At 38.2% G+C, this 19,157-nt stretch overlaps 1 protein-coding gene across 15 annotated transcripts in view; it reads right to left on the minus strand.

Moving 5' to 3' along the window:
* Grip1 (glutamate receptor interacting protein 1) overlaps window positions 1–19,157 on the minus strand; it is a 620,737-nt gene that overhangs the window by 52,583 nt on the left and 548,997 nt on the right. For all 15 annotated transcript variants that reach the window (XM_069988240.1, XM_069988259.1, XM_069988213.1 and 12 more), the window contains 3 exons: window positions 15,881–16,067; window positions 15,142–15,287; window positions 8,591–8,671 (listed from right to left, as the gene is read on the minus strand). In XM_069988240.1, the coding sequence (XP_069844341.1) occupies window positions 8,591–8,671; window positions 15,142–15,287; window positions 15,881–16,067 (414 nt within the window). The remainder of the gene's footprint in view (window positions 1–8,590; window positions 8,672–15,141; window positions 15,288–15,880; window positions 16,068–19,157) is intronic.

Consider the following 19,157-nt stretch of genomic DNA (forward strand, 5'->3'; position numbering starts at 1 on the left):
TTCCTTCTCTTTCTTTCTTTCTTTCTTTCTTTCTTCCTTTCTTTCTTTCTTCCTTCCTTCCTTCCTTCCTTCCTGCTAGGACTTGATCTTGAACTCAGGGTCCAGGCACTGTTAGTTTTTTTGCTCAAGATTAACACTCTACTACTTGAACTACATCTCTACTTCTGGTTATTTGGAGACAAGAATCACATGATCTTTTTCCTGACTGGACTGATTTCTGTGATTTTCAGATCACAGACTCCTGAGTAGACAGGATTACAGGCCTGAGCCAACAGTGCCTGGCTTTATATTTGTTAAATAATCTGTGATTATCAAGAGAGGAATCCAACAGAGTTGGTATTTCAACAGAAGAATATGAAAATAAGTTTGGACAACCCTTTGATGGTATTATGAGCCTGCTTTCCACTCCGTCTGCCATTACCTCCTAGTGACAAGGTAGTGCACTTAAGTGTATAATCATGAAAGTTCTTCTTTTCAAAAAAAAAAAAAAAACAACCTTTTGACACATGAACTGTAAGTCTTTAAATTCTGCTCACAAATTTATACCTAGAAAGCCCTGAAATGTTCTGGGATGCAGTTACTCCATTTGATTGACTAATAAATATTCCATTGCTAGCTAATATTTTGATATTCTAAATATGGACAGGTAATATTTATTAAACGTAGATAAAGCATTATTCTGCACAATGGACAAACATTTCAACAAACAGTGCCATTTGATATTAGTGAAAAACAATTAGAAATGAGCTGACATAATTCAGAAAATGAATTACAGTCTGTATAAGTACAAAACTTGATAAAGTTTCATCTAATTTAAGAGTTTGCTACTTAAAATTAGCCAGACCAACATTTGTAAAAAGAAAAAAATACAAAATCATTGGATCTGAGAAGAGATGTTTTGCCAACCTAAAGCCTGGAATGATTTCCTTATAGACATCATTAAAAGGCCCCTAAAGTAAGATTTTATCACAAGCAGTCTGCTCATCCCATAATAATCATAAAACCATATTATATTCCATAATCCCATTTGAATCCTAGGAAAATGTTTATGCACAAGAACAGATGGTTCAATATTTCAATACAACATTTAAAAGAAAAGCAAACACATATACACCTGGCCTACTATCTAAATTAGTTAAAGAGACTTTAATCATTATTTTTAGCTGTTATCAAACTGTCTGAAAAGTTCCAATCATTGCACTGAATTTGTTATTTAAACTTTCATTAAATGATCTGATATAATTTCTATAGAGAAATTGAAATGTATACAGTTTTACTCCTATCAATTTCCCAAAGTGTAAACAGGTCTGGGGCATAGGACAAAAAATAAAGACTTTTTTAACATAAGTTTTTTATTGTAAAAATACTGTACAGAGGGGTTACCGTTACATGAGCAGTGTAATGAGTACATTTCTTATCAAGCATTGTTATTATCAACAAGTATCACTTCTCTAGTATCTGTCAGTGAATTTGCACAGTATTTTGTCAAATTGCAGAAACTATTACATAGGACTCAAATGTTTCCTTTGCCTTAAAAAATTGTATGTTTCACTGGAATGGTTTGTAAACATGATATCTAGTTGCATGCATCCATTTTCCTGAAAATTATATAATTTTATTCCTCTTTATGAGTGAATGATACTCTGTTGTAAATAGAGTGTATATCTATGTGGATAGATATATGTATATATCACTTATGAGATATATAGTTGGCCAAGATTTTCTTCCATTCTCTAGGTTGTCTCCTCATTCTTGCAATTGTTTCCTTTGATGTGCAGAGCATTTTTGATTTGATATAATCCCATTTGTCAGTTCTTATTCTTGTTTTCTAATTTATTATAGTCCTAATCAGAAAGTGTTGTCTTCTGAACAACAACTTCTATTAACTGCCTTTCTATCTTCATGTGTTTCCCCTGGCTTCCTGTAGCAGTTTCAAAGTTCAAGATCTTATATTTTAATTGATCTTTGTATAGGGTGAAAGGAACCTAGTTTAAGTCTTTTTTTCCAGAATCATTTGTAGAAGAAGCCACACACACACACACACACACACACACACACACACATGCACACAAACACACACATGATGTATATATTTATGTATATGTTTGAGAATATATATTGCCATTTAACAAAGCACTTTATGATGTGTCATTCTTTCAACATTCTCACCCACCCTTTCTGACACATTCTTCCCTTACTTTTTCCCTTTCCTTACATTCTCACTTGCCTTTCATCTTCTTCCATCTACCCCTATTGTCTTTGCCCCACCCCACATTTTGCAAGGACCCATTTCCTAGTGCTTATTTTGTTGGGCTTTGACTTGGCTTTTATAAGGAATTACACTATTTAAATTCTCTCTTGCCTCAACCATATTTCAGTTAATACATTTGTAACACTTGCAAAGCACCCAACCTCTTTAAAGGTTTATAGGACAATTCTAGCTTCCACATATGGATGAAGTTATGTAACATTTGTTTCTCTGGACATGACATACTACACTTACTATAATTTTTTCCAAGTCTTTCCATTTTTTTTAACAAATGATACAGTACCAGTAAAATTCCATTTTGATCCATTTATCCATTAATGGGTATCAGGGCTGATTCCATGCTTTGACTATGGTGAATAGTGTTGCAATGAACATGGTTGTGCTGGTGGCTTTAGTGTAACCTGGTTTGTGATCTTTTGGATAAATGCCAGAAATGGAATTGCTAGGTCACAGGGAAATTTTAGTTTTTTTTTTTTTAGGAATCTCCTTATTGCTTTCCAGACCAAACAAGCTTACCATTCCACCAACAGGGTAATAAGGGTTCCTTTTTTGCCACATCCTCACCAGTATCTATTATTTTTTTTTATTGTGAGAATACCATACAGAGGAGTTACAATTACATGGGCAAGATAACTAGTACATTTCCTATCAAGCATTGTTGCCTCCTCTTTGTATCCCCTTCCCATCCCTTCCCATACTCCCCCTCTCCCCTCAACTGATCCTCCCCCCCCCACAAAAGTTGTAAAGTTCGTTTTTCGATATAATAACTTGTACATCTCATTGTTGCAATGGGTCCACCTGTAACCAGTATCTATTATTGCTTGCTTTGTTGATAATGGTCAACTGGGATGAGGTGGAATCACAGTGTTGTTTTGATTTATATCTCCTTTATGGCCAGAGATACTGAGCATTTTTATCTATTGGCCATTTTTACTTTTTCTTCTGACAAGTCTTTCTTTAGGTCATTGGGTGGTTTGCTCTTTGCTGTGTTTTTAAGCTCTGTGTATATTCTGGATATTAGGCTCATGCCTGATATATTGCTGGCAAAAATCTCCCATTCTATAGGCTTTGTGGCTTATTGGCTATGTCTATTTCTGCACAAAAACTTTTGATGCAATCCCATTTATCAAGTCTTTCTTTAATTTGTTTTGTTTTTGGATCTTTACTCAGAAAGTTTCTCCCTGTGCTAAGGAGGCCTAGTGTTTCTCCTACTTCTTCTGCTAACAGTTTCATGGTTTCATGTCTTACATTGAGGTCTTTGACCCATTTTGCATTAATGCTTGTGCAAGGTGATATGTTAAGGATCTAGCTTCAGTTTTCTGAATGCATCAGCATTGTGGTCTGACAGGGCATAGGGGTAACTTTGATTTCCTTGAATTTGTAGATACTTGATTTGTTACCTAGGATATGGTCCTAGAAGAATGCTCCATGGACTGTTGAGAAGAATGTATAATGTGATACTGCTGGTGGAATATTCTGTAGACATGTGTCAGGGTTAGCTGGTCAATGCAGTTATTTAGCTCTGAGGTTTCTTTGCTGAGTTTTTACCTAGATGATCTATCCAAAAGTGATAATGGTGTGCTGAAGTTGCCAACACTCAATATGTCTGGATCTATGTATGATTGTAGGTTATCTGGTATTTATTTGATGAAGTTGGGAGTGCCAGCATTTAGTGCATGTATGTTTAGGATTGTTATGTCCTCTTGTTTTCTCCAATATATGTTTTTGGAAACACTGTCAGTAATCATATGGCTATAGCTGTGTGGACTTCTAGTCTTCTTTCCTTTTCCATTGGTCCTGTGCCAGTACCATGCTGTTCATGTTACTATAGCTCTCTAGTATAATTTGAACTATGGTATTATAATTCACTCAGCATTGCTTTTTTTTTGCTCCAGATTGCTTTAGCCATTTAGGATCTATTGTATATACATATGAATTTCAGGATTTCTTTCTTTTTTTTTTTTGAAGAATGCCACTGCTATTTTGTTGGAATTGCACTGAATGTGTAGATTGCTTTTGGTAGTAGTCATTTCATAATATTGATATTGCTAATCCATGAACATAGAAAATCTTTAGAATTATTTTCTTCAATTTCTATCATTAATGTTTTATAGCTTTTATTGTAGGTAAGCTTATTCCTGGGTATTTTCTGAGGCTATTGTGAATAGGATAATTATCTTGATTTCTTTCTCAGCAAGTTTGTTACTGATGTATAGAAAAGCTATGCATTTTGTGAGTTGATATTTATATCTTGATAGTATTTATCAGATCCAGAGTTTTGGGTGCAGTCTTTAGGGTCTTTTAAGCACAAGATCACAGTATCCACAAATAAGGATAATTTCTTACCTTCATTTTTAATTTCTATCCCCTTCTTTCTTTGTCATATTACTCTGCCTATGAATGTAAGTGCTACATCAACAGAGTAGAGAGAGTGGATACTTGCTGAAGAAAAACAATTATCAGACAATGTAGAAAATGACAACTGGTACTGAATGACTTTTTCTGTATTTGAAGAAATGTTCTGAATTTCAAAGCAAGTTAAATGTGAATCCACAAAACAGTCCAAGAATTTTCTATAATAAAGTCATTTGCCAAACTTAGTTTTCTGTCACTGTAATTGGCTCAAAGAATCTGATGAAGTCTCTAAACTACACTGGAGAGATTCTTACTATCTCTCTCTTTCAGCTTTAATTGAATGGTAGCCATACACTTGATGCATGGCAAGTAAAACAAGTTGTTTAATTTGAAATGGAATAGTAAGTAAAGTTTTAATTGCAAGATTAGCAAAAAAAACTTGTAAATATTCTTGACTTTGTAAGTACTCTTAAAAACTTGGTGGTTGGGGGTGACAGATATTTTGTGCTTGTCATAAAAGTAGCATTGGTTCTCTCTTTCTAAAAATATATCATCTAATATATCTCTAAATATGTATCATATATTTTTACATATTTAATATTTATTTATTATATATGTGTGTATATTAGCAAGCTTTTGTTCCTGAAAACAATTCAGTCACAGCTACAAAAGAATGGCAACAGATTAACTGAACTCATGAAATGATGCTTTTTGCTTTTCTTATATAGGATCTGGGAAGATTCATCAATCAGATGGCGACAGGGCTGAGTGCAAGAGTGATAAAGCCTGCAGAATGGGTGTAGCTCCCGGCTTTTCCTTTTATTAGCTCTTTGGAGGTTACCCATCTGAGTACTGTCCTCTGTAAAATAGGGATAAATATCAAAGAGATGCTATGAGAATTAAATAAGAAAACACATAAATTGCACAGTGCCATGCCCTGCACATAACAGACACCAATACCTGTAAATAAAAGATTCAAAGACATCACCAATGTAAAAAAGACTCCAAGTGGGGCTGGGAAGGTGGCTCAGTGGGAGAGTGCTTGCCTTGCATGCATGAGGCCCTGGGTTCAATTCCTCAGCACCACATAAGCAGAAAAAAAAAGCCGGAAGTGGCTCTGTGGCTCAAGTGGTAGAGTGCTAGCCTTGAGCTGAAGAGCTGAGGGACAGCGCCCAGGCCCAGAATTCAGGCCCCATGACCTGACTCCCCACCCCCTCCCCCCAAAAAAAGACTCCATGTGACAGACACAACTAGGCCTTTCTGAATTGAAAGGCAAGGGGGTTGTCCTGGAAGAGCTGATTCCTGACTAATGTGAGTGTGAGGGCATGGAATGTGGCTTCCTGTTTCAACTGAATCCTTCTGCTAGGTCATTCCACTTTATTTGCTATAATAAATCACTCTATATTATAGCAATAAGATCAATAAATTAATGTCTGATGCTAATGTACTGCAAATGTTTCATCAGGAACCTGAGAAAATTAGTCTAAAACTGTTCACCATCTCCAAAATCAGAAGGGCTCATTTCTCAGGCAATTAGGTCTAGAGAGTGCACCCTAATGGCTTTCATAATATGTATGCTTCCCATGATGGAGGATTACTTCTTAGTACTCAGAGGTTTTTCACAAGGTGAATAAGACAAAATGATTTTGTGCAGAGTGAGGATAATACTGCAGTGCAAATAACATTTACAGCAAATAACATTTACAGTAAATAACATTGTGTTTGAAAAGAGGTTCCCTGGATTTCTTTCTTAAGCGAGATGACTATAGCTAACACTAGATTTTTTTTGGTACCAGGGTTTGAATTCAGGACCTTTCTCTTGCTCAGCTTGCTCACTTGACTGGTACTCTACTACTTGAGTCATGCATCCAGCCCTGCATTTTGCTGGTTATTTTGGAGGCAGAGTCTCACAGGTTTTTCTGCCCCCATGAGCTTTCAACTGTGATCTTTCAGATCTCAGCCTTGAAAGGCTAGGATTAAAGGCATGAGACACCAGTGCTTAGCTCTGGACAATAGATTTTTATCATCTATAGCTGTGTTTAAAGTATTTCACAAGACCCTGTGTGAAAGTCAGTAATGATCATCACACTAACATTCTTTTAGGCTCAGAATGCATTCTAGGCCTTCTGCATACATAAATTCATTTAATCTTTTTAAAAGTCCTATGCAGAAGGAAATATGCACAACACAGATGAGGAAACTGGGGTAAAAAGGGCTAGCTAATCAGGGAGTGAGACATTATTTGCTTTAAATTGTCCCTCTTGAACATTTTCAAGTTAAGCCTTCTTTTTTTTTTTATTGTGAAAATACCATACAGAGGGGTTACAATTACATGGGCAAGGTAATGAGTACATTTCTTATCAAGCATTGTAGCCTCCTCAAGTTAAGCCTTCTTTAATCCATGCAATTGCCCTTTTATTTTTATTTCCTATAAAATTTAGCAAGATTTATTTTAGTCAAACAGAATGATGTTGGGAGAAAAAGGAAAGGAGGAAAGAGGCATCTCCTGCTCTACATGTAGGAGTTGCAAGTGAATACTCAACATGGTGATTCTCATATCGGACATTCATGTATTAGGAGTCCACTCATTTTGTTTTATTTCCAAGGGACAGTAGGTATAGAGTGTGTCTGTTAACCAAAATCATCTTGTTGCTGTTGTAAAAAACATTGAAACAAATGATCTAGGCCAAAAAATCTAGGTCTGTAAAACACAGAACCAATAGTTGTAATTTTAGGACATGCATTTGCCTATCACCTAGTGTAATGTTCTGCCTACCTACTGAATTTGCAAAACATCTGCATTTATCACCTCCCTTAAAAGTTCATCTAAGTTCAGTTGGACAGCCCAATTTCATACTACCAAATTGAAATTCTTTTTACTTCTTCTTCTTTGAGTCATTGTCATAAACACTGTGCATGGAGGCTTTGACCTAGCCCCCTCATTCTTTCTTGAAGGGACCACTTTGTGTCATGGCATGCCCGCTGTATCTCTTTGGGTCTTTATGCATTTTATTGCATTGATGGATAAACTTAAGTCTATGGCTTTTGAAAGCACAAAAGTAACCCTCAATTCTCATTCCATAAAAGTCCATTGGTAATGAAAATTTCAAAGTTGTTTTACCAAAGTAGTTATAAAAGTAGAGCCTGAGGAAGGAAGAGAATTAAACACATTTATATACTCTGCTTTTCCTTTTGGATTGGTTAACCAAATAACCTGTACCTTGAAGGAATTCAGAAATTTACCCCAGTAAGCAAAACTGTTTTAGTCTTGTGAAATAGATTACAGATATATAGCAGATACATGGAAAGACAGCCTTAGGAGTTAATGTGATTTTTCCATTAGAGTATTGTTTTATTGTATTCATTAAATAGGAGAGTTAATCTATAGTATACTAAAGTGTGGGAAACCATATATATTTTTCTGCTTGGCTAGATTCAGGGCTTTGTATTCTTGCTTGGCTTTTGTGTTCAAGGCTGATGCTCTGCCACTTGAGCAACCCCTCTACTTCTGGATTTTTAGAGATAAGAGTCTATTGGATTTTCCTGACTGTGTTGGCTTTGAACCACAGTCCTCAGATCTCAGCCTCCAGAGTAGCTAGGATTACAGACAAGAGCTACAGGCATCAGGCTGAGACATTTTCTGAGTATTTACTTATCTCTTGCTAGACACTATACAAGGTATATAAATGCTGTGTTATTTGACACGCAAGACAACCCTATATTTTGAAGATATCTTTGTTTCATTTTACAAATAGAAAAATATAAGAGCAGAGAGAACTGAAAGAGCTTGCACCTTTTACAAGGATAGTAGGTGCCCTCAGAGTGACTGGCTACACAGCTCTGCACCTGACCCTGAAGCTGGGCAGGGACCCTTAAGAGCATTCCTTGTACCTGGAAAGCATTTGCAACACAGTTTTCTACTCTGTTTAAAAATTGTGTATTTACAAAGAGACCAGTTTTACTTACAGCTGATGGTTATTCCAAGTTCCACGTTGTGCTTCTTAGGGAGCTTTACGTGAAAGGTTCCACTGCTTGGGATGACAGATTCTGCAATTTTGAAACAAAAAAAAGTGTTTATAAAATACCAGTAAGCCTGGAGCACCAATCAATGAAAATGTATCTGGAGTACTTGTATCATGACCACTAGCATAGTAGTCATGATGCAAGTTGAAGCAAGGTGATCAGCTATGAAAGCCTAGCAAACCAAGCTCCTGATGACGAACACATGTTTTGCCACATTTGCAGGATGTGCAGCAACAGTTTGGTGTTTCTCAAGCAGAGTATAATCGGCAAATATAATACACTGATTTCCTAAATCATCCTAGATTTATGACATCAGTATTTCTGAAAATGAAGCCTGGAGCCCTGGATGTATGGGCATGCTAAAGCTATGTGCTTCCTTCACAACCATCATTTCCCAGAGTTTTACTATTCAACAGTTCTTTCCTCTTGACTTGTTAGAAGGCAGCTAGAGAAATATATTTCAGGAGAGATGTCAATTTGCTGTGATGGCTGTTGATTGGAGATGAGGGAAGAGAGAGGCCTTAATGTGTAATGTCAGCAATGATTTGATGATAAGAGGAGTATAAGCAGAAATGATATTCAAAATGTTTCACACCCAGAACAGTATTGACAGTGACCAGCTATACTAGACACTTACTACAGAGCTGGGGCCCTGGAGGCCTCAATTGAAATAAGAGTAAACTTTTGGTTTCTGGATTCTGGGTTGCTCAAGGAAGTCCCAGAGATAATCAGGGGTCCTTGTAGGTGGGTACAGATACTGACCATCCAGTATAGAAGTACATAAACCAGTACTGTAGCAACAGAGTGAAACCAGTATGCACTGGTTGATTTTTGGTGCTCCATACAACTCTGCTGATTTCACAGGTCTTGACTGGTAGCTGAGAATGCAAGCAACTGCTACAGATTCTTACATGTACTCTTAACATTCATTTTATAATCTGGAGACCTTTAATTAGTGGTCAATGAAAATATACTCAGAAGAAAAGGCACCTAACTTATACTAACTTGCTAAAGATTACAATCGCCTCTCACAGGTTATGGTTATCAAGAGTAATGGGGACAATCAAGAGTAAAGGAAACATTAGCACAAGGAAGAATTATAGGACAGCCCAACTAAACTACGCTTACCAATTCATTAGATTGGATTCAAGGCTAGCTTCCCACCTAGACCACAAAGAATGGGATATGGGTAGAGTTACTAGACTCTCAGGCATCTAGTCCAATTGTTCATCATGTTTCAAACACTGTGAGTCTCTGTATAACAGAGGTGAAAGTTAAGGCTCATGGGGAAATATAGTCTGCCTCTCCTTGTTCTGCCTTAAAATGTTCTACTTGGCCTCCTGTCCTTTCCCTTGAGAAATGTAGGTGGTAAACTTTTTACAAGACTCAGATCTGATATTTCAATTAGGAATGTTCACCATAGAACATTAAACTAGAAAACACAGTAAAAATTTGATTTCCCTCAGCCCTCTAGGTTTCTAGAAAGCCACCTGTAAAGAAGAGCCCTCAAATTGCTCTTCTGTGTTTGGGCTTTTCCTTTTAGGTCTCCTGCCTCTTCTTGGTTCACTCTCTTTTAAACTCTATAAGCAGGTCAGTGTGACAGATAGAGGTAATACTTCAACTGCTGTCCTCAACTAATGCTAATATGTCAGGAATCGAACCCATGTACATGTATTTGTTTAGCTAATCAGAGTAAATTTATATTGTTCCCATTTTCCAAGAGGTCTCATGAGAGACCAAATTATCCATTTCCTTCAGCAAGGAGAGACCAGTTGACTTTGATATATTGGGGCAGAAAAAGAGAACTGTGAAAGGGGAGAGAGGGATGCATTGTATTTTTGTGTTTGTACATCTGTGTGTGTACACACCACTTGCTTCTGATGCTATCTTTATACAAGCGAGGTCTTAGATCACAAAGGCCAAGAAACATGGATCTAGAATAGTTACTAAGTAACCCCTTGGCTTTTTATAAATTTTTAGGGCAGGGAAAGTTGATCAAGATTAACATTGTCAATGACATTAGAGGAGGTGTTATTACTGCCTGGTAAACAGGCATGGATCACTTTTGACTACAGGAGATTTGAAGCATTTATAATACTAAATAAATATCAACTAATGAATGCCTTTGATCAACAGGGGCTTCATTTTAATCCTTAAATGCCAGTATGATTTATTTTACGTTTGATACTTTTTCACGCTATAATTATTTGCCTGTTAACTCAAAGGCATATTTAATCTGGGATTTTTGTAAAGAAATACTGTTCAAAAGGAAAAGGTTCCAATATTTGGGAAAACAACCCATTTAGAGTAGCAAATATAATTCAGGGAACAAATGGTGTTGATTTTGTTAGACTCCCATATGATTATTTTGTACTTCTCTGTTTTTGTTTTTATCTTTGTTAATACTATAATTAAAAACACATTTGGGTAAAAAGGTTTCCTTCTTTCCAGTTGGTCTGCTTTTCAGCCTCAAGCATTCTTTGTTGGCGCAGTAAGATAACCACCATATGATCATTTATCAGTTTGGACACCCTCGTGAGGAGTGTAAATGTTTAAGCTCCCGTCTTTCCCCGCCCCCCCCCCCCTCCCCGGCCCCAGACTCAGGAAAGCAGTGGGAAGGCTTCAGTAATGATTGTAAACAACATTCAGTAGGATTTTCACTGAGAGTTCTTTCCAGGACAAAGCTGTATTTCCTCTACAAAACAACTTCATAATTGAAGTAAGAGCTTCAAGTAGCTAGATATGGTAGGCTGTTATTTAAAAGATAATCCTAGCTACTCAGGATGCTGAGTACTGAGGATCACTGCCAGAAGTCAGCTCCTGGTAGAAGAGTCCAAGAAAGTCTTATCTCCAATTAATCATCAAAAAGCCAGAGGGGGAACTATGGCACAAGTGGTAGAGCACCAGCCTCGAGCAAACAAGCTGAGGGACAGTGCTCAGGCCCTGAGTTCAAGCATCAGTACTGACATAAAAAAAAAAAAACCCTGAAAACTAAAAAACTAAAAATGAAGAGGCTGGGTTTCAGTGGCGTATGCTTGTGATCCTAGCTACTCAGGAGGCTGAAATCTGAGAATTGTGGTTCAAAGTCAGCCTAGGAAAGGAAGTCTGTGAGGTTCTTATCTCCAATTAACCACCAGAAAACCTGAAGTATTGTTATGACTCAAAGTAGTAGTGCACTAGCTCTGAGCTAAAGTGCTAAGGGACAGTGCCCAGGCCCTGAGTTCAAGCCCCATGACCAACAGCATAACAACAAAAAAAGACAGAAAAAAAGGAGACAGATTTGAACAAGGCAAATTGTAAAAGATGTAAGTGTTAGGATTTTAAGTTTATAAAATTGTATTTTTGGTAAAGGCTTCTGGCCAATAATGGAAATAGTTTAAATTTCTATTTATTAGAATGATGGGGTTATAAGAAGCTTCAACTTTTAAAAGATTTTCTAGTAAAGATCGATGCTTATGCAAGATATGTTCTCAGTCAGGCTTTGTAACCATTTCTACATTATTTAAAATATTTTTAAAATGCAGACAATTTACCTCTGAGATGCAAGGGTCGGAGAATTAACATTTTGGTTTACAATGTATCAGAGAAAGAATTTTGGAAATGATTGCATATATTCAGCCGATTAGATACAAATGAGGACAGGGCAGTCTTGAACTAGCTCACATTCAGAGATTTCTTGTCAATGTCTCCTTCTTTATTGGCTAAAAGGATTTCCCTGATTTAAACAGTTTCCAAAATATTCCTGAAGAGCAAGAATGACTTAACAAGTGTTTCATTAAGGATTCTAAGGTTGTGTTTGCATTCAGCAGGAGAATAATGGCATTAATTAGTGATGTCTGAGCAAGGGGAGAGGGAGTGACAGGTGGGAACATATTTTCTTGCCCTATTGTAGATCATGTCTATCCATTTGAAATGGGTGCTTCCTGGAGCCAACAAGGACAGGAGGACCTTAACTTCCTTTCCCCTATCCCCTATCAAATAAGTCAGGCACTGAATAAAGAATGTTTAATAGGTATTACACCTTCCAATTTTTTAGGAATCTAAACCTAAGATATTAAAGTAGTAAACCAACACACACAGACACACAGACACACAGACACAGACACACACACACACACACACACACACACACACACACACACACACACACACACATCTTCCAATATCTCTGATGTCCCCTAGTTGAGTGCTTTTTGCCTCCCCTTTATGTTACTTTAGCACCTTGACAGTCTTAATGCTTTCTTGAGTATCCCTGAAATTCAAAACCTTATTATGACACTATGACCTCTGTCTGCTACTCAATATCTCTCTCCACTGCTTTCTCACTGGGCCCAATTTAATTTCAGAGGACACCTTGTTCTTTAAGCCATTATCTTTCCACTCTGTCCATCAGGCTGTTTCTTTATTGATTCTCATCCTGCTCCAGCTTTGATTTTTTTTCAAGGGCAGGAATTAGAAATCTGGTCTTGGAAACCAGCTTGACTGAGTTAAAATGCCACATTCACCATTACCTCCACGTACTTCAGTCTTCTGAAGACATAATAATAGGAACTTGTGTAGTACTATATGGAACAAAAATGACTGAATGAAACACGGTACTCAGGAATGTGACCAGCCACAAAGCAAGCAATATTTTCATGATAATTCTGTTGATGTTATCTGTCTCCCAGCAACAATCTGAACCTCCTGGATTTAAGTTCTTCAACTATTGAACCTTCTCTAGAAGTTTCAATGTCTGGCTCAATCCAATCATTTATTTCTCTTCTCTTGTTCCTTTGCAGCTGAGATTTCCCAAAAAAGAATACACAAGCAAACCTCCTTTCGAATGCTGGTAGATACTGCTATAAACTTAGAGCTTCCAGATTCTGCCTGGTCCTTCCCTGACCTTAAAAATCCTTTCCAACCTTCTGGTTATTTTTCCCCTCTCTCATTTCCCCATTTGCTATTCTAAACCAATCCTCTTTTTCAACTCCCCAGACTACCACTGAACCTTAGCCTGCTAGACATTACACAAACTACTTGAACTCAATGTGCATATAGATACTTATATTCTAATATCCCATTCTTCAGATTCCTGGCAAGTGGTGTCTGCCTTCCACTCTAGACTACTTGTCTTATGACCCGCATCATCTTCATGTTCTTTTGGGGACCTTATTCCACCCAGTATTTCCTCTCTCCTTCATTTGTTTTGGGTCCTACATATGCTCAAATATCTCTACATTTAAGAAAATAAAAACAAAGTAAGGTAACACTCCTCTGAATGATGAATTCTCCCCTCTATTTGGTATCTGATCTCCTTTCTCTGTGACTGAATTCCATGAAGCTGGTTGCCAGATGTTCCCTGGGGCAAATATCCTGGCTGAGACCACTGAATAGAGGATAAGGCAATATATACAAACAGAGCATTGTGTAGTTAACTTGATGTGAAGATGTGAGTATGGTTTCTTAAGGGAAGAACCCACATTGGCATCTAGTCATTTAGCAAACATGTGTCCCTTCCCTCTGATGGCTAATCAAGTTTCAATTAGTATTTTTCTATCCACTGTCTCTCTTACCCTTACCTTTCTCTCAGCTTTACCTTTCTTGTGGATTGCATTTAAATTCCCATGAGCCTTGGCTGTATTGGAGTTAATTCAGTCTTTGTCCCTTTTTTTTACAATCATCATGACCCTATTGAAATAGTCTTGAATAAAGTTTTCCTTGTAATTTTTAATGAGTGTCAGGTACAATTTGCCTTTAACTCTAAAGACCACATATTTACCTACTGGGATTGTATTCATTCCCTTAATGAATATTCACTGTTCCTTATACAACTTTCATCTACAAGAAGAGTCAGGAAGGTTTTTTCTCTCTCTCTCTCTCTCTCTCTCTCTCTCTCTCTCTCTCTCTCTTTCTGTGTGTGTGTGTGTGTGTGTGTGTGTGTGTGTGTGTGTGAGAGAGAGAGAGAGAGAGAGAGAGAGAGAGAAACAGAGAAAGAGACAGAGAGACAGAGAGACAGAGGTAGACACACAGTGTCCTGGAGTTTGACTCAGGGCCTAGGCTTTGTCTTTAAGTGTTTTTGCTTAAGGCTATCACTCTTACCACCTGAGCCATAGCTCCATTTCTGGCAACTTTGCTGCCTGGCTTTCAGACATGATCCTTAGATCTCAGCCTCCTGGGTAGCAAGAATTACAAGCATGAACCATTGGTGCTCAGCCAGAGGGCTCTATTTTTTGGGACTAAAGAAGCTGGTTTCTCTAGCATACAGGATGACATTAGGAAGAATAAGAGGGACATGACTTTTAAAAATCACCACCATTGTGGCAATTATTTATTCAATTTGTCACATTTATTTTCAATTGTTCTTGTGGTGACATTTTAATGACTAATACAGGCTCAATTCAAAATGACACCTCAAACCTCTTAAACAAAAACATGCTCTGTATATAAATAAAGAGTCCTCCATCTGCTACCTAACCAACACAATTTACGGGAAGCCCAGATTCAGATTATACCTGCAACATCAAACTCGATCTCCAGTGTGACCTTGCTCGTGATGGAAGAGTCTCGGAGGAGTTGATTGGCTTCCTCAAAAGTGCTGTCTTCAGTTGGAATTCCATTAATGGCCATCACTCTATCTCCAATCTGGAGCACCCCACATCTAATTTAGAACCACATGTTAGAGGTTGAAGATTGAGTAAATATTTATCAAGCCAAGCTTGGCAAGTCTACCTTGTTTGATCCTTGCAAAATAGTATAAGCATTTGGTCTTGTATATTCAATGCTGTGAGCATTGTTTTAGGTTAATTGTAATGTCTTGCATTGTGCATTTTCATGGTTATAACTATGAGTATGGGAATCCAGAATTATTCTGAGAAATAATTTATAATTCATAACCATAGTGTTGTTATAATCTGGTGGTGTGAGCCATCATAGTAACGTTAGATGTACATTTTTGCATGGCAGAGAAGGTACTGAAATTTGAACTTCAGACTTTTTGAGGGGGCATAGATTGTTCTTTTTAATTAATATAGCCTCTAGTCCTCCGATGGACAAATTCAGCTAGAGAAAGGCATCCATGCTCATAATTCTTGAACCTGATCAAGAACATAAAATTTTATTGTCAGAACAGAGAGTTCATTACATCTTGCATTTCCCGCTTTGAGCATTCTTCCATAATTTATTAGCCACTCACAGATAGCCAGTGCCAGAAATGTAGAGCAAGAAAGATGCTGAGAAAGAAAAGGGTCTCACCTCTCTGCTGGGCTGTCAGCTTCGATATAGGAAATCAGAGGTGGGGAAGAGAGTGTCTCCGTGGCAAACACACTGCCTTGCAGTTGGATTCCAAATCCCGTGACGGGATCTGCCGTCAGTACAACCTCAGTGGTTTCTGTGTGAACCACCTGTCCAGCCAACCCCACGGTGCTCGAGGCCAAAGACACTACAGGAACAAACATGAACAAGAGGGACTTTAGGTTTAGACAAGTACCAGAAGCACCAGCATTTCTCAAACAGATCATTCCTGAACCCAAAACAAAACAAAAACCAAACCATCTTGGGCAAGAGTGGACATTTAAATTCTGGCTTTCTAGGAAAAAACGTTTGGCTAATGTTACAAGAGACACCAATCTCCCAATGTGTGTCACATTTCAGTCATGACACTTAGTGTCACTCTCTCTCTGCCTCCTCTGAAATAGTGGTTGGAGGCTGAAAACAGCCTTGGGACGAGGGTAGGGGGGGTTCTAGTCTTGGCTCTGAAGCTGAGCACCGGCTGGGAGAACCTTGGGGTAAGTCATTTCATCCCTTTGTGTGTCTGCGTCCTATCTAGGAGGAGAGAAGTTAAGCTGGCAGTTACAATGGATTTTCTACTTCAGCCCTCTGGGCTTGCACTCTACCGAGTTTTACAAACCACCCATCTACAGCTGGCCCCCAAGGAGGGTATGGTGGTGCTAGCTCTCAATCTGACTCAGGCATGGAGTTGGCAGTGGAGTCATCTGAACATGACACATTTCCTCTACTTTTCCATTTGGTCTCCTCAGCCCTTGTTCTTCCCACTGGACCTCCCTCCACCCGCTTGTCTCATGTTCTGCTCATCTCTCCAATACTCTGCAAAGCCTCCAGCCAGACATCTCGGTCATATTTCTGTCTCCACAACTAGAGGCCTCTCTCTCAGTCCTACAAACTGGAGCCAGCTCTCTATTTGTGGGGTCGTGTGCTTCAATGTTACATCCTCCAAAGAAGGGCCTTCTAGCCCCTCTGAATTGACACCCAAGGGCATCAGGTAGCTCAAAAGCCACTTCAGCCACAGGCATTTGTTTGCGCTGCTTCCTCCTCCAGGAGACACAGAAGAAGGACTTAGAATACTCCCTGCTCCTCACAGTGATTTTCTCTCTAAACTTCTACTCACAACTCCATATTCTCTACTATTTCTGCTTTGTCTCACCTTCAACTCTAGTTTTCTACTTTTTTTTTCAAAAGCTGGCTTTGTGGCTTCAGCTTTTTCAATACTAGGTTTTAGGAACTCCATCATACTTCAGCTCTGTCTGCAAAGCCATCTGCAACACTCCCTTTTCTTTCAACACGGAGAGATCTCTAATATATCTGGATTTATCTGAATACTCTTACTGATCACACCCTAATTAGCCATGGTTCCCAGCTCCTATGCTGGGAACTTTCTCCTCTACAAGTTCTAGTCTTATCTCCTTGTCCTTTGTCTCCTGGTTATAACATTTCTTTCCTTATAAGGTCAAAAATGACTTCATTTCCTCTATCTGCACTGTCAGCTGTCTTCTTTTTCCTTCATTTCCTTCCTTGCATTTCAAAGCCAATTATTCCATTCTGTATGATACCAGCCCCAGCCCATTCACACTTGCTGTGACTTTCTACCACACAACTTTGTCTCTTGCTGCTTTGCTGACTTTCCTACTCACTCCCCTAACTTTCTGAACTCTTGTCCATAAATGTATACTGATTCTGTTTCTTTTTCTTTTCTTTTCTTTTCTTTTTTTGCTTATGTGGTGCTGAGGAATCGAACCCAGGGCCTCAGGCATGCAAGGCAAGCACTCTACTACTGAGCTACCTTCCCAGCCCCTGTATACTGATTCTGAAACTGCTTAAAATGTGGCTTATTCCATCAGTCTTTGCTGAAACCATTGTCACTGGTGACTTCCTGATTGTCCAGAAATCAATGCTTCATCCCCTCTAAATACTCTACAGCAACTGGTGTCAGGATCAGCACTTCTTTTCTGAAATTGCTTTTAAGGTTTTCATGAAGCTTTCTTCTTTGTTTATTGCTGTTGTCAGTTCATTTTCTTCCTTCTGTATAAGGAATAAAGACTCATACCTGCTTCTCTCCTAGGTTCTCTTATTCTTACCTTTGCACATTTCCAATATAGCTCTAATAGGACATTTGCATCCATCTTAAGTTGCTTAAATTTCAAGCTCTCCTCCCTACTCCTCCCCTCTCTTCTGTTCTCTCTCCTTCCTTCCCATTTCCTTCCCTCCCTTCCTTCCCTCGCTCTCCTATTGAGCCACTTGATTCATGCCTCCAGCTTTTTTTTGCTTTTGTTTTTCTGTTTTATTAGATAGAGTCTCATGCTATTGTCTGAGCTTGTCTCAAACAGTGATCTTCCTGTCTCTACCTCCTAAGATACTTGAACCCAATATGTATCTCAATGACTTCTGAAAGTCAGTATTTTCAAAGCCTTAAAGCACCCTTCTTTGATGGCCTTGGATGAACAAGTCCCTAGTGTCTCAAGTTCACACCAGTTGCTAAATTTGTTTACTTTCAGTACTTTAATTCAGCTTTCATTACTTTTTATTTCAACTATCCCAAAACATCCATTGCTGAGCCCTCTCATGCCCTATGTTTTCTACATATTATTGCCAAATGAACTTTTCCTTTTGATTGGAGTTTTCTCCTCATGAATACAAGTTACTATATGGACTTGCTAATGTTTATACTAATCAGCTTCCAACTTACTGCAATGGAAGACTTTTTAATAGGCAAAGGTCATCTCCCCAGTTAGAATATCTCCATGGCTTCCTTCCAATAAAGCAAACCTTTCAATTCTAGTCGTGCACATGGGATGATTCTTTGTGATTTCATCCTGTCCTGCCAGGCAGTCTGACAGTCCTTCCGGTGTCACATGTTCCAGGCTTATTTGCACACCTTTGTCTTTAAATGTGCTGTGCCCTGTGCCCCTTAGTTTCTCCCCTGAGTTTTCAATGTCCCTTTCCCTCTTTATGAAAGTGGAATTAGCTACTTATTTATCTGTATTTCCATATTTTTAATGCATGGGCCTACATCAGTGTTTATCAAATTCTTATTTGTCTGCCCATCTGTTCATTTGACTCGAGTTCTTAAAAGACTGAGTCTCCAGATCATTCCAAGATTATTTTTGACATCTTAATGCCTGGAACAGTAAGTTCTGAATAAATAAGGAACTATTTTGTGTTGTCATAATCTACATTTTTTTTGGGAAGTGACACTTCATGTTGATACTGCCATAAAGATCTAGAAGTCATTCTT

The sequence above is a fragment of the Dipodomys merriami genome, unplaced genomic scaffold, assembly GCF_024711535.1.
Source record: "Dipodomys merriami isolate MVZ:Mamm:240054 unplaced genomic scaffold, mDipMer1.0.p SCAF_10, whole genome shotgun sequence".
NCBI lineage: Eukaryota > Metazoa > Chordata > Mammalia > Rodentia > Heteromyidae > Dipodomys > Dipodomys merriami.